Raw genomic sequence first — 16,997 nt, 5'->3', positions numbered from 1 at the left:
CATTTTCTGCTGTTACCTTTGTGAAATTAAAAAGTTTGGGGCTAAAAATAAAATTTTGTGATATTTGTTTTTTCACGTCTCTATGTTCTAAACTTCTGTGAAGCACCTAGGGGTTCAAAGTGCTCATCACACATCTAGATAAGTTCATTGAGGGGTCTATTTTCCAAAATGGGGTCACTTGTGGGGGGGGGGGTTCCACTGTTAAGGCACATCAGGGGCTCTCCAAACACAACAAGGTGTTTGCTGATTATTCCAGCAAAGTTTGAATTCAAAAAGTCAAATGGCGCTCCTTCACTTCCGAACCCTGCCATGCGCCCAAACAGTAGTTTTCCGCCACATATTTGGTATCAGCATGTTCAGGAGAAATAGCACAATACATTTTGGGGTCCATTTTTATCTGTTACCCTTGTGAAAATAAAAAAAATTTGGTCTAAATGTAATATTTTGTGAAAAAAAGTTAAATGTTAATTTTTTTCTTCCTCATTGCTTCAGTTCCTGTGAAGCACCTGAACGGTTAATAAACTTCTTGAATGTGGTTTTGAGTTCCTTGAGGGGTGCAGTTTTTAGAATGGTGTCACTTTTGGGTATTTTCTGACCTATAGACACCTCAAAGTGACTTCAAATGTGATGTGGTCCCTAAAAAAATGGTTTTGTAAATTTTCATGCCCTTAAATCCGAGAGATATGTCACACAAAAGAGTTAATAAATAACATTTCCCACATGTCTACCTTACATCAGCACAATTTTGGAACCAAAAATTTTTTTTTTTGTTAGGAAGCTATAAGGGTTAAAAGTTGACCAGCAATTTCTCATTTTTCCAACAAAATTTACAAACATTTTTTTTAGGGACCACATCTTATTTCAAGTGACTTTGAGGGGCCTTTAAGACAGAAAATACCCAAAAGTGACACCATTCTAAAAACTGCACCCCTCAAGGTGCTCAAAACCACATTCAAGAAGTTTATTAACCCTTCAGGTGTTTCACGGGAATTTTTGGAACGTGGAAGAAAACAATGAACATTTAACTTTTTTCCACAAAAATGTTACTTTATACCCAATTTTTTTTATTTTCACAAGGGTAACAGGAAAAAATGGACTACACAATTTGTAGTGCAATTTCTATTGAGCGCGCCGATACCCCATAAGTGAGGGAAAACCACTGTTTGGGCGCACTGCAGGGTTCGGAAGGGAAGGAGCGCCATTAGACTTTTTGAATGTAAAATTTGTTTGAATAATTAGCGGACGCCATGTTGCGTTTGGAGAGCTCCTGATGTGCCTAAACAGTGGAAACCCCCCACAAGTGACACCATTTTGGAAACTAGACCCCTTAGGGAACTTATCTAGATGTGTGATGAGCACCTTGAACCCCAAGGTGCTTCACAGAAGTTTATAATATTGAGCTGTAAAAATAAAATGTTCACATTTTTCCCACAAAAAATGTTTTTCATCCCCTAATTTTGCATGTCATAAGGATAACAGGAGAAATTGCACCATGAAATTTGTTGTGCAATTTCTCCTGAGTACACCGATACCCCATATGTGGGGGAAAACCACTGCTTTGGTGTACGGCAGGGTTCGGAAGAGAAAGGAGCGCTATGTTGGCTGGGATAGGTTGCAGACACCATGTCACATTTGTAGAGTCGCTGACATGCTGAAACAACAGAAACCCCCACAAGTGACCCCATTTTGTAAACTACACCTCTCAAGGAATTCATCTAGGGAAGTAGTGAGTATTTTTTAATTTTTAAATTTATACCATTGGGCAGTGAAGAAAACATAATTGGATTTTTACCACAAAAAAATGTTTTACCCTCAGATTTTACATTTTCACACAGGGCAATGGGTAAAAATGGTGCCGAAATGTGTCACACAATTTCTTCTAAAAGGGTCAATACCCCATATGTGGCTGTATCGTACCGCTCAGCCATACGGCGAGATCTCGGAGGGACGGAGCGCTATTTGACAATTGGAGAACAAATTATTGTAGATTAGGCATTTGGATTTGGGAGCACAAAATTTTCTGAATTTCTACTGGGGGGCAAGGGCCATTTCGCTTTTCCAGAGCCTTTTTGCTACCAGTAACTTGGAAGTCCCTTATATTTTTAACAGATGACGGACCTGAGTGGGGACTAGCTTTTTTTGAGGACCGAGTTGAAGCTTTTATTGGGAACATTTTACGTAACATTTATCCGACGCTCTAGGCTGAGCACTTACATCGGAGTTTCCATCTAAATTTCCAAGTGATGTAATTCAGATGAAACCCCTGCAGGATCCATTCACTATAATGGGGCAGCAGAGTTACTCTGGACTCCGTCTGGCCTCTGTTTAGCGGTGTCCTTTTTTTCAGAAGTGCACAAAACTGTGGCCAACCGCACTTTTATGCACGCCTAAAAAAAATGACACCGTGGGATCACAGGCCAGATGGCATCCACAGTGGCCTATATCTGCCTCATTACAGGGAATCTTCCGTCATGGGTTCCGTCTGAATCACGTATTTCAGAGATTTACACGGAAACTCTGGTGTAAGTGCTCAGCTCCAGAGCGCAGGATATGTGTGAGCAGAGCCTTACTGCGATCTTTGGGAGACATAATAAACAAATCAGTAGCAGGTGAAGAATTTGTTTTATTTATTTTTTACGTCGTTCCTCGTGCGGTATAAGTGATGAGATTACTTTATTCTTCGGGTCGGTGCGATTACAGAGATTTATATCGGGTTTTTATGACTGACAGCTGTCACACACCAAGACGCTTTTTTTTGCAAAATCTAGTTTTTGCATCGCCATATTTTGAGAGCTATAATTTTTCCATATTTCGGCCGACAACGGCTTGTTTTTTGCAGGACGAGTTGACATTTTTATTGGTACCATTTTTGGGTATGACATTTTTTGATTGCTTTCTATTCTGTTTTTTGGGAGGTAAAATTAACAAAAACCAACAATTCAGGAATTGTTTTTGAGGTTTTTTTTTATGCCGTTCTGCGTGTGGTAAAAGTGATAAGGCAGCGTTATTCTTCGGGTCAGTACATTTACAGCGATACTAGACTTACTGTATATTTTTTTATGTTTTGGCGCTTTTACACAATAAAACAATTTTATAGAAAAAATATTTTTTTTGCATCGCTTTATTCTGAGAGCTATAACTTTTATTTTTTGGCTGATGGAGCTGTATGGTGGCTTGTTTTTGCAGAACAAGATGACGTTTTCAGCGGTACCATTTTTATTTCCATTTTGCTTTTTGATCGCATTTTTTTCCACTTTTTGTTTGGCGATATGATGAAAAAGCATAGTTTTTTGCTCCGCTTTTTATTTATTTTTATTACGGTGTGCACAGAAGGAGTTAATTAGTGTGACAGTTTTATAGATCGGGTTGTTTCGGACGCGGCGATACCAAATATGTGTACTCTGTTTTTGCATAAATATACGGATTTATTGGTTTAATATTTTATTTATTTATTTTTATTTATTTTGTGATTTTTTTTTAACAGTTTGAAAACATTTTTTAGACTTTTTTTTTACATTTTTACTTCGTCCCTGTATGGGACATTAATTTTTATTTTTCCAATCACTGTTCTCATGCAATGCAATAGACATGTATTGAATTGCATGAGAAGTTTGCTGACAGTTTCACACTGTCTGTCTCCTGCTGGACTCAGCTGCAGCCTGAGCTCAGCAGGACACCATATATGGCAGATCTGGAGGCGGTCATGTGACCTCCAGCTGCCATAACGGCAGGTCCTGGAAGGCATCAGGGGGCCGTCGGAGAGGTAAGTGGACGACCTCCTCTCCTCTCACCATCTTCTATATGCCGCGATCACTATAGATCGTGGCATATAGAAGATAGCAAAGGGTTAACATCATTGGGACCTGATCCAATCAGGTCCCGATGATGTCCCCTGTCAGAGCTATCGCTCTGAACCGCAAAAGCAGCACTTGCAGGACCCTGGGGGTCCTGAGGGCTGCGGAACCACCGACCGTTCATAAACGTCGGCGCTGCACAGAGCCCAGGCAGCGCCGACGTTTATGTACAGTGGGCGGTCGGGAAGCGGTTAATTGTAACATTGAGAGATAGAATATCCAAAAAAAAAAAAATAAATCAGGAAAATCACATTGTATAAATTAGATTTTTTTTTTTGCGTTTTGAAGTGAGAAATAAGTATTTGATCCCATACAAACCATTATGAATACTGGCTCCTACATACCAGTTAGATGCTCCTAATCAACTTGTTACCTGCACTACAGACAGCTGTGTTACATTGTCACCTGTATAAAAGACTCCTGTCCACAGACTCAATTAATCAGTCAGACTCTAACCTATACAACATGGGCAAGACCAAAGAGCTTTCTAAGGATGTCAGGGACAAGATCATAGACCTGCACAAAGCTGGAATGGGCTACAAAACCATAAGTAAGATGCTGGGTGAGAAGGAGACAATGGTCCAATAGTAAGAAAAAGGAAGAAATACAAAACGACTGTCAAAATCTTCAATCTGGAGCACCATGCAAAATCTCACCTCGTGGGGTATCCTTGATCATGAGGAAGGTGAGAGATCAGCCTAAAACTATACGGGGGGAACTTGTTAATAATCTCAAGACAGCTGGGACCACAGTCACCAAGAAGACCATTGGTAACACATTACGCCTTAAAGGTTTAAAATCCTGCAGTGCCCACAAGGTCCCCATGCTCAAGAAGGCACATGTGCAGGCCTGTCTGACATTTGTCAATTAACACCTGGATGATTCTGTGAGTTATTGGGAGAAGGTGCTGTGGTCAGAGGAGACAAAAATTGAGCTCTTTGGCATTAAATCAACTCGGTGTGGTGGGAGGAACAAGAAGGATGAGTACAACCCTAAGAACATCGTCCCAACCGTGAAGAATGGTGGGGGAAACATTCGATTTTGGGGGTGCTTTTCTGCAAAGGGGACAAGACGACTGCACCGTACTGAAGGGAAGATGGATGGGGTCATGTATCGAGAGATTTTGGCCAACAACCGTCTTCAGTAAGAGCATTGAAGATGGGTATATACATATATATACACACACATACACTGCTCAAAAAAATAAAGGGAACACTTAAACAACAGAATATAACGCCATGTAAATCAAACGTCTGTGAAATCAAACTGTCCACTTAGGAAGCAGCACTGATTGACAATCAATTTTACATGCTGTTGTGCAAATGGAATAGACAATAGATGGAAATTATTGGCAATTATCAAGACACATTCAATAAAGGAGTGTTTCTGCAGGTGGGGACCACAGACCACATCTCAGTACCAATGCTTTCTGGCTGATGTTTTGGTCACTTTTGAATATTGGTGGTGCTTTCACACTCGTGGTAGCATGAGAAGGACTCTACAACCCACAGAAGTTGCTCAGGTAGTGCAGCTCATCCAGGATGGCACATCAATGCGAGCTGTGGCAAGAAGGTTTGCTGTGTCTGTCAGCGTAGTGTCCAGAGGCTGGAGGTGCTACCAGGAGACAGGCCAGTACACCAGGAGACGTGGAGGGGGCCGCAGGAGGGCAACAACCCAGCATAAGGACCGCTACCTCCGCCTTTGTGCAAGGAGGAACAGGAGGAGCACTGCCAGAGCCCTGCAAAATGACTTTCAGCAGGCCACAAATGTGCATGTGTCTGTACAAACGGTTAAAAACCGACTCCATGAGGGTGGTATGAGGGCCCGTACACAGATGGGGGTTGTGCTCACAGCCCAACACCGTGCAGGACGCTTGGCATTTGCCACAGAACACCAGGATTGGCAAAGTCGCCACTGGTGCCCTGTGCTCTTCACAGATGAAAGCAGGTTCACACTGAGCACATGTGACAGACGAGACAGAGTCTGGAGACGCCGTGGAGAGCGATCTGCTGTCTGCAACATCCTTCAGCATGACCGGTTTGGCAGTGGGTCAGTAATGGTGTGGGGTGGCATTTCTTTGGAGGGCCGCACTGCCTTTCATGTGCTCGCCAGAGGTAGCCTGACTGCCATTAGGTACCGAGATGAGATCCTCAGACCTCTTGTAAGACCACATGCTGGTGCGGTTGGCCCTGGGTTCCTCCTAATGCAGGACAATGCCAGACCTCATGTAGCTGGAGTGTGTCAGCAGTTCCTGCAAGATAAAGGCATTGAAGCTATGGACTGGCCCGCCTGTTCTTCAGAACTGAATCCGATTGAGCACATCTGGGACATCATGTCTCGCTCCATCCACCAACGTCACGTTGCACCACAGACTGTCCAGGAGTTGGCGGATGCTTTCATCCAGGTCTGGGAGGAGATGCCACAGGAGACCTTCCGCAACCTAATCAGGAGCATGCCCAGGCGTTGTGTGTGGCCTCCACGTGGATGTATGACCTCCCTACAATACTGAGCCTCATTTTGACTTGTTTTAAGGACATTACATCAAAGTTGGATCAGCCTGTAGTGTGTTTTTCCACTTTAATTTTGGGGGTGACTCCAAATCCAGGCCTCCATTGGTTAATAAATTTGATTTCCATTGATGATTTTTGTGTGATTTTGTTGTCAGCACATTCAACTTTGTACAGAACAAAGTATTCAATGAGAATATTTCATTCATTCAGATCTAGGATGTGTTATTTGTGTGTTCCCTTTATTTTTTTGAGCAGTGTATATACATACAGTGGGTACGGAGAGTATTCAGACCGCCTTTAAATTTTTTACTCTTTCATTGCAGCAATTTGGTAAATTCTAAAAAGTTATTTTTTTCCTTATTAAGGTACATTCTGCACCCCATCTTGACTGTAAAAAACAAAATGTAGAAATTTTTGCACATTTATTAAAAAAGAAAAACTGAAATATCACACGGTCATAAGTATTCAGACCCTTTGCTCAGACACTCATATTTAAGTCGCATGCTGTCCATTTCCTTGTGATCCTCCTTGAGATGGTTCTACTTCTTCATTGGAGTCCAGCTGTGTTTAATTAGACTGATAGGACTTGGAAAGGCACACACCTGTCTATATAAGATCTCACAGCGCATGTCAGACCAAATGAGAACCATGAGCTCAAAGGAACTGCCCAAGGAACTCAAAGACAGAATTTTGGCAAGGCACAGATCTGGCCAAGGTTACAAAAGAATTTCTGCATTACTCAAGGTTCCTAAGAGCACAGTGGCCTTCATAATCCTTAAATGGAATAAGTTTGGGACCACCAGAAGTCTTCCTAGATCTGGCCGTCCAGCCAAACTGAGCAATCGTGGGAGAAGAGCCTTGATGAGAGATGTAAAGAACCCCAAGATCCCTGTGGCTGAGCTCCAGAGATGCAGTAGGGAGATGGGAGAAAGTTCCACAACGTCAACTATCACTGCAGCCCTCCACCAGTCGGGCCTTTATGGGAGAGTGGCCCGACGGAAAACTCTCCTCAGTGCAAGACATATGAAGGCTTGCATACAGTTTGCTCAAAAACACATGAAGGACTCCCAGACTATGAGAAATAAGATTCTCTGGTCTGATGAGACGAAGATAGCGCTTAGAATTACCACAAAAAAGTTCTATGTGTGGAGAAAACCAGGCACTGCTCATCACCTGCCCAATAGAATCCCAACAGTGAAACATGGTGGTGGCAGCATCATGCTATGGGGGTGTTTTTCAGCTGCAGGGACAGGAAAACTGGTTGCAATTGAAGGAAACATAAATGCGGCCAAGTGCAGAGATATCCTGGATGAAAACCTCTTCCAGAGTGCTCTGGACCTCAGACTTGGCCTAAGGTTCACCTTCCAACAAGACAATAACCCTAAGCACACAGCTAAAATAACAAAGGAGTGGCTTCAGAACAACACTGTGACCATTCTTGATTGGCCCAGCCAGAGCCCTGACCTAAACCCAACTGAGCATCTCTGGAGAGACCTGAAAATGGCTGTCCACCAACGTTCACCATCCAACCTGACGGAACTGGAGAGGACCTGCAAGGAAGAATGGCAGATCCCTGTTAAATATTAATTATGGATATTCATTTTATTCTTAATTCTGTACCATACATATTGCATCAGCCATCGTGCTAGGGTTTTTAGAGGACATGCGCTATGTGTGTATTTTTAGTTCAGCACCATAATTAGAAGAACAGGTGCCATATGACCGGCCTATAAAAGCCCATGTTAGAGACAGGTGGGGGGGCTCTTGCCATTCCACAGGACGAGGGTCTGTGTGTAAACCAGCTGCTGCTGTACAGTCATAGCCAAAAGTATTGAGAATGAGACAAATAGTAATTTTTCCAAAGTTTACTGCTTCATTTTTTGTAATGGCAATTTGCATATACTCCTGAATGTCAAAGAGTGATCAGCTTAACAGCAATTACTGTACTTGCAAAGTCAATATTTGCCCTGAAAATGAACTTTAACCCCCAAAACACATTTCAAAATCATTGCAGTCCTGCCTTAAAAGGAGCAGCTAACATCGTTTTAGCGATTGATCCATTAACACAGGTGTGGGTGTTGATGAGGACAGGGCTGGCGATCAGTCATGATTAAGTAAGAATGACATCACTGGACACTTTAAAAGGAGACAGGTTCTTGGTATCATTGTTTCTCTTCAGTTAACCATGGTTATCTCTAAAGAAACACGTGCAGCCATCATTGCACTGCACAAAAATGGCCTAACAGGGAAGAGTATCGCAGCTACAAAGATTGCACCTCAGTCAACAATCTATCGCATCATCAAGAACTTCAAGGAGAGAGCTTCCATTGTTGTCAAAAAGGCTCCAGGGCACCCAAGAAAGACCAGCAAGCGCCAGGACCGTATCTTAAAACTGTTTCAGCTGCGGGATCGGACTATCAGCAGTGCCGAGCTTGCTCAGGAATGGCAGCAGGCTGGTGTGAGTGCTTCTGCACGCACTGTGAGGCGGAGACTCTTTGAGCAAGGGCTGGTTTCAAGGAGGGCAGCAAAGAAGCCACTTCTCTCCAGAAAAAACATCAGGGACCGACTGATATTCTGCAAAAGGTACAGGGAGTGGACTGCTGAGGACTGGGGCAAAGTCATTTTCTCTGATGAATCCCCTTTTCGATTGTTTGGGACATCTGGAAAACAGCTTATTCGGAGAAGAAGAGGTGAGCGCTACCACCAGTCTTGTCTCATGCCAACTGTAAAGCATCCTGAAACCATTCATGTGTGGGGTTGCTTCTCAGCCAAGGGAATCGGCTCACTCACAGTCTTGCCTAAAAACACAGCCATGAATAAAGAATGGTACCAGAATGTCCTCCAACAGCAACTTCTCCCAACCGTCCAAGAGCAGTTTTGGCGCCCAACAATGCCTTTTCCAGCATGATGGAGCACCTTGCCATAAAGCAAAGTTGATAACTAAATGGCTCATGGAACAAAACAGAGATTTTGGGTCCATGGCCTGGAAACTCCCCAGATCTTAATCCCATTGAGAACTTGTGGTCAATCATCAAGAGACGGGTGGACAAACAAAAACCAACAAATTCTGGCAAAATGCAAGCATTGATTATGCAAGAATGGACTGCTATCAGTCAGGATTTGGTCCAAAAGTTGATTGAGAGCATGCCAGGGAGAATTACAGAGGTCTTGAAGAAGAAGGGGCAACACTGCAAATATTGACTTGCTGCATTAACTCATTCTAACTGTCAGTATAACCTATTGGTACTCATAATATAATTGCAATTATATTTCTGTATGTGATATAAACATCAGACAAACACTAATAAAAACCAGAGGCCAGCAGATCATGTGAAAATATAATTTTGGTGTCATTCTCAAAACTTTTGGCCATGACTGTAGGCCCAACGGACACATGGTGTCATCCTGACACGTGCTGGACACAAAGACGCAATCTACAATCCAGGGTCCCAGGAAAAGATGGGTGAATCTCAACTAAGCTAATTATGGACAAATGGACAATTACTCTAACTATTTAACTATTGTATGTACCTTCTGCAATTATTCTTTTTAATGGACAATCCAAGAATAAATCGATACTTTTTTTTATAAGAATATCGTGATATAGAAGTCCTTGGCTGTACTAGCTTAAAGGGGTGCTTCTACTCAATACTGAGCAAAGGCTCTGAATACTTATTGACCATGTGATATTTCAGTTTTTCTTTTTTAATAAATTTGCAAAAATTTCTACATCTGTTTTTTTTTCAGTCAAGATGGGGTGCAGAGTGTACTTTAATGAGAAAAAAAAATGAACTTTTTAAAATTTACCAAATGGCTGCAATGAAACAAAGAGTCAAAAATTTAAAGAGGTCTGAATACTTTCCGTACTGACTGTGTGTGTGTATTTGTGACAATTGTGGAATCTGCTCGATTCCCCCCAGTGTCCCTCCTGACCATATAGATTAAAAAAAAAAATCATAGTTTCTTATGTGGCTGGGATTCACAATAGAACTTCAATAGGCCTGTGGCTGCCATTGCGATAGGCTCCTTGTGATTGAGTGGAGGGGGGGCACCCATGGGACAGTGTGCCTTATATGCCACGGTTTAAGACTGATAGCAGCAATTAAGGGATTAACAGCAGCAATCAAAGCTCAGTTCCTATCGCTGCTGTTACCATGCAGATGCCTGCTGAATAAGGCTACTTTCCAACGATTAGTATTTGGTGAGATTTTGATATTGCAGATTTTCTGCAGCATGTCTGCACCTAACTAACTGAGGCTACTTTTTTTTCCCATTGTGTTTTTGAGTATACTTTTTACACGCATTTTTGATGCTGCGATTTTTGTCTCTTTTTGGTGTGTCATGTTTTAAATAAAACTGCTTTTTTATACTTCCTGATATTTGGCTTTGACAAAACTTTATTGATATAGTCATGTGTGCATCATATACTATCTGAATGCATTTCCAGAGCAGAAATGCACTGAAAATACATATGCGTTTTTTACCTTTGGATTTTCCACAGCTCATGCAATGAGAAAAACCTGCACGTAAAATCTTACACTACCCACAAAAGAAACTGACATGTTTCAAACACGTACTGTGGGTCAGTTTATACATCGTAAAAAAAAAAAGCACAGTAGGCATAAGATTTCTAGAAATCCCATCCAGTTTGCTGGAACTGTAATATGTTGCATTTCTTTGTGAAGCGAAAATATGCAGAGTCAAAAACTCACTAAAAACACATTGTGGGAACTTAACACAGCTCCTCAGCTGACTTCATACATTCATATCCCGCATGTGACGCACAGTTATGTCACAGATCGAGAAAAGGTTAAATATTTTCACAAGAGCAAGTTACTATTCAGTTATCTCTTTTCAGTCATTGAAAATTCCACATTAAGTTGCTTAACAAAGTGACAGTTAATCAAACCTTTCATTTTATTATTCATTTGTAGTAAAAGTTCAATACCTGATAAATAAAGTGGGCAGTCTCACCAGTCCAACGGTACTTTTCTGGAGAAAGCTGCATATGCGTTTTGACAACATCAGCAGGTTGAGTGATTACAGAAGCTAGAATACCAGCCATAATCCCACAAGAGAAATTTATAATAGGGGTGTATGCGGATTCAATATTATCTGAAGGAAAACACACATAAAAATCAAGTTCAAAATGAAGCAAGATAAAAAAAAACCAACATAAATTGTTCTACTATACAGTAAATTTAGGTAACTTGCAGTCATTTGTAATTTCCATACATTACATATCTGAATAGAAAAAGTGAAACAACTACTCCATAGTTCACAAGTAAAATAAGTACTAATTGCACTGTATCCAAAATAAAAGACACACTTAAGGGGGTTTTCCCACGAACAAAGGTTCATTTTAAAAATTAGCTGGGTCTGACTGTGTATGGAACATATGAGCTTGTACCACAGCTCCTGGGCAGGGGAGGAAGCAAAAGATAAAACAGACATTACAGCAGGGGATCACAGAGGATTCATTTTGTGAGGTAAAATATTGTTTAAAAACAGGCAGTGAAATGTTTTACCTCACAAAAAGAATCAGCTGTGATCCCCTGCTGTAATGTCTATATTATCTTTTGCTTCTTCCCCTGCCCAGGAGCTGTGGTATGTTCCGTACACGGTCAGACACAGACAATTTTTAAAATGATCTTTCGCTCGTGGGAAAACCCCTTTAAGGACAGTTATTTTTTAAATGGAATGCTAATTTACTGTGTAATTTGTTTCATTATAGGCAGCATTGTTATGTCATCCTTGTCTACCACTCTGCAAAGTCTACCATGTCCAAGTCGATTGATCACTCGAACTGATTTTACTGCATAGGATGTCAGTCAAACCTGTGTGGAGAATTTCTTGTGAATTGCAGGATTACATAAACATCCATTAAATGTCTTCTGACTGCACATAGACACGACGCCTCACCACTAAGATCTGTCCTCCTTGGTCCTTTGGATGTCCCCTTCACATATTTTGTCCAGGTAATTTTTGTCCTAAGGGACCAGAGGTGCAGTAATATAGTAGCAGAGTCAATACAATGAATAGATTAACCCCTTAGTGACTGAGCCAATTTTGACCTTAATGACCAAGCCAAATTTTACAATTCTGACCAGTATCACTTTATGAGGTAATTACTCTGGAACGCTTCAACGAATCCCCCTGATTCTGAGACTGTTTTTTCGTGACATGTTGTACTTCGTGATAGTGGTAAAATTTCTTCAAAATGACTTGCATTTATTTGTGAAAAAGTGGATATTTGGCAAAAATGTAGCAATTTTCAAACTTTGAATTCTTATGCCCTTAAATCAGAGATAAGTCACACAAAATAGTTAATAAATAACATTTTCCACATGTCTACTTTGCACAATTTTTAAAACAATTTTTTCTTGTTAGGAAGTTATAGAGGTTAAAAGTTGACCAGCAATTTCTCATTTTTACAACACAATTTACAAAAACCATTTTTTTAGGACCCACATCAAATTTGAAGTGACTTGGACGGGTCTATATGACAGAAAATACCCAATGACACCATTCTAAAAACTGCACCCCTCACGGTGCTCAAAAACACATTCAAGAAGTTTATTAACCCATCACGTGCTTCACTGCAATTAATTGAATGTGAAAGGTGCTCAAAAACACATTCAGTAAGTTTAACAACTCTTCACATGCACTGAAGCAATGTGGAAGGAAAAAATTAACATTTAACTTTATTCCCAAAGTTGTAAATGAGAATTTTGTTCTCATTTACAATGGGCAAGGCACGAGGCAAGGGAGCTGGACGTTATGGTGATGGTGCGTGTAGAGGACAGGGCCGTGGCCAAGGTGAAAATGTGCCACAACCAACAGCCACATCTTCTCGCTCCCACTTCTTGACCGAATTACTAGGGAAGCACACTACAACACCACTATTGCCAACTGATCAGTGTGAACAGGTTATTAATTGGATAGCAGATAATACTTCCAGTTACCTGGGCACCACCACCTCCGGTCTGTTTTCCACACGGTCAAGTTTTAGTAGCCGTGAGTCTCGACCGCATACTCCTCCTCACCCTGATGCTCCTTCCTCCCACCATGCCGAGTGTCGTCAGACAGCAACTGATCCCACACTTGGACACTCTGAAGAGCTGTTCACTGGTCCATTTCCATATTTGTGCCCCTCGCCTGCTCCACTTGAAGTGGTGGAAGAGGAGATCCCATGTAGCGATGCCCAAATATTTGATCAGCCACGGCCACAGGAAATCGACGCTGGCAATTTGTCACAAGAGGTGGATGATGACGAGACACAATTGCCACGAAGTGAGGAGGAGGATCGTGGTGCGCAAGCGGAAGAGGAGGAGGTGGTGGATGATCTAGTAACTAACCCAACGTGGCAGGAGGATACGCAGAGCGAGGCCAACAGCACACAGGGGGAGGGAGGCAGAGTACCCCAACAGGCAGGAAGAAGCAGTGTGGTGGCCGCACACAGAAGGCGGGCAAAAGTTCCCTGTAACACCAACACGAGGGACGTTGCCAGTACAACCGGTAGGTCTTCCAGAGTCAGGAATTTTTTTTAAAGACTCTGCTGATAACCCCAAAAAGGCCATTTGTACCACCTGCCATGCCAGCATCAGCAGGGGTGACAAAACTACAAGCCTGACCACCACCAGCATGATCAGGCACATGTCAGCAAAGCACCCAACTTTGTGGGGCGAACCCTAGGGTCCACGACCAGTGTCAGCAGGTGTCACCACTGATTCTTCCGCTGCTGTGCGTGTAATAGAACCCCCTGTTGTGCATGCAAGGCAATTCCCTGTCCATACTGCATGCAAAGATGCCCCCTCCTCTCAGTCTTCACTTGTTATGGCAGTTTCTCAAGAAACAGCATCAACGTCCACGTCCCACCGCAGCGTTCAATTGTCCATATCCCAGACCTTTGAACGAAAGCGCAAATTCGCAGCCAACGCCCCACAGGCCACAGTCCTAAATTTGCACATTTCACGATTGCTTGCGTTGGAAATGCTGCCTTTTAGGCTGGTGGAGACTGAATCCTTCCGCAACATTATGGCGGTGGTCGTCCCTCGGTACTCGGTCCCCAGCTGACACTATTTTGCCCGGTGTGCCATCCCTGCACTACATAAGCACGTGCCCCAAAACATCTGCCGTGCCCTCAACAACGCAGTTACTGGGAGAGTCCACCTGACAAGGGGGGAGGAGGAGGAGGACGAGGAGGAGGAGGAGGACGAGGAGGAGGAGGAGGACGAGGAGGAGGACGAGGAGGAGGAGGAAAGCATGGTCAGTCGTCATCTTGGTGAGGACACGGAAGTCTTGACTGTTACCAGTCTGGCACGCATGGCTGACTTTGTTACGCTGCCTTAACAGTGACCCTCGCATTGTCAAAATGTTGGGTGACAGTCATTACTGGTTGGTGATACTTTTAGACCCCTGCCACAAGGAGAACTTTCACTCTCTTATTCCTGAGGTGGAGAGGTCTACAAAAATGGGGAAGTACCAGAAGGCCCTTGCTGCAGAACTGTTAAAAAAATTCCCATCTGAACACGCTAGCGGCAGAGGTCACAGTTCGTTGCCCAACCAAGGCGTACAGGCGAGAGAGACGCAACTCCAATCCAGCAGAGGCAGGAAAACACAGTCAACATTCTGGGACAGTTTTCTGAGACCCGCCCAGCTTACAGACCCTGAGGCGCGGGGTACTCTCACAAGGAGTGGAAAGTTTCAAAAGATGGTGAGGGAGTACCTTGCCGACCGTAACAGCGTCCTCAGTGATTCCTCTGTGCCTTTTAATTATTGGGTATCCAAGCTGGACACTAGGAATGAACTCGCTCTGTACGCCTTGGAGGTCCTGGCCTGCCCTGCCACTGTTATCGGAGCGTGTTTTTAGCGCCACTGGGAGAATTATAACTGATAAGCGCACTCGCCTGTCAACTGACAAGCTGACCCTTATCAAAATGAACAAGGGCTGGATGGGGCCAGACTTCTCATCACCACCAAATGACAGCAGAGTAACAGTCAAATCCACTGTGTTATTTCGGGAGGTGTATTCCCATGCACCGCTTCACACCCACACATGGGTATACGCTTCCTCATTTCGGCTGTATTTTGCTCTTCTCCTTATCCTCAGCCTCCACCACTATACCACCAGGGTGACCGTGGTCCGTGTTGCCAGCATTGCAAGTTCCTCCGTCCTAATTTTTGGCAGCTTTTGCTTGGAAGGCATAGGCAAAGACTATGGGAGACCCACTCCCCAATAATGGGAATAATGTTTTTAATATGCTGTACTGCATGGCTTTTGTAAGGGGCATTAAAATAGTCTTGTTAAGCTACTGTGACCTCCACCATTCTTCCAGGGGGCAATAAAACAGTCTTGCTAAGCTACTACGACCTCCACCATTCTTCCAAGGGGCATGAAAACAGTCTGGTTAAGCTACTGCGACCTCCACGTCTCTTCCAAGGGGCATTGATATTGTCTTTTTATTCCACTACGACCTCCACCATTCTTCCAACGGGCATTGCATTTCCTCCTAATTTTAGTCAGCTTTTGCTTTTCAATGCATTGGAGAACACTAAGGGAGACCCACGCCCCAATAATGGGTAGAAGGTTTTTAGTATGCTGTAATCCACGTCTGTTTCAAGGGGCATTGGAGTTCCTCATAATTTTTGGAAAGCCTTCCATTCACTGCTTAGGCCAACAGTGCACAGGAGACACAGTTGCTATAAATGGAAAAAAAAATTTAGTTAAGGCCCTCTGACCTCCATGTCACTTCCAAGGGGCATTGGAGTGCCTCAAAATTTTTGGTAGGCATTGCACTCACTGTATGCCCTATAACTGTGTAGCCGAACCGCTCCTTTTGGTACAGAAATATATCCTACAAGACATGTGTGGTTGACTGGCCTGATATTGATGTGAATGGTTCCTGCTCCTCCTGCTTTTTCTTCTTTGCCACCACCTCATCCATCATTCATCACCTGAAGCTTTGTTTTAACGGGAGTCATAGAACTGGGATAGTAGCAGGAAAACATCCAGCAATCCTTGGAGGAGGTAGGATATGCGCCAAAACGCTGACCACCTCAGGCCTAGCCGCTACTACATACATGCGCTTGCATTCCAAGGATCAGAAAGCTAAGGAGATGGATGGCCTCATGATCATGAATAATTTACTCGTTGTGTAGGAGGCCGACCACTGCTGCTGTCTACCTTCTGAACTTTGTGTTGAAGCCTGATTGACCCAGGACCCGCAATCCTCTATGTCTGGAGGACAAGTTGCATCCCAGTGTCCAACTGTGTCCCGGCTTCCACAATATTAACCCAGTGTGAAGGCATGAGATGGACCATCCCTGGCCACATTCACTTGTCCACGTGTTTGTGGTTAGGCTGTCCTTCAAATGGGGCGGCTGGGGACCATTTATGGACACCCGGTCGCGGGCTGGCTGGGGACCGAGTATGGATACCAGGCCGCTGACGCATCCATGACGTGGTGGCCAGATTCAGCCTCCACATGCCTAAAAGGCCCAATTTCAAGTGCAAGCAAGCTAGCAGTATGGTATTGCAGCCTGGGGGTGGGTGGGTGGCAGGCTGCATACTTGCGCTTGCATTGCAAGGAATGGGGAGGTACAATTGAACACTGCCCTGGGACAAGGACTT

At 43.3% G+C, this 16,997-nt stretch overlaps 1 protein-coding gene across 1 annotated transcript in view; it reads right to left on the bottom strand.

Moving 5' to 3' along the window:
* SLC25A38 (solute carrier family 25 member 38) overlaps nt 1-16,997 on the bottom strand; it is a 157,055-nt gene that overhangs the window by 38,096 nt on the left and 101,962 nt on the right. Inside the window, exon 5 of the mRNA XM_073644124.1 lies at nt 11,313-11,479. Coding sequence (XP_073500225.1) covers nt 11,313-11,479 — 167 coding nt within the window. The remainder of the gene's footprint in view (nt 1-11,312; nt 11,480-16,997) is intronic.

The sequence above is a fragment of the Phyllobates terribilis genome, unplaced genomic scaffold (assembly GCF_046119375.1).
Source record: "Phyllobates terribilis strain yellow unplaced genomic scaffold, ASM4611937v1 Scaffold_8__6_contigs__length_399053987, whole genome shotgun sequence".
In the NCBI taxonomy this organism is placed as follows: Eukaryota; Metazoa; Chordata; class Amphibia; order Anura; family Dendrobatidae; genus Phyllobates; species Phyllobates terribilis.
Note: the sequence above shows the minus strand (reverse complement) of the source record. Positions and strands in the feature narration are given on the sequence as shown.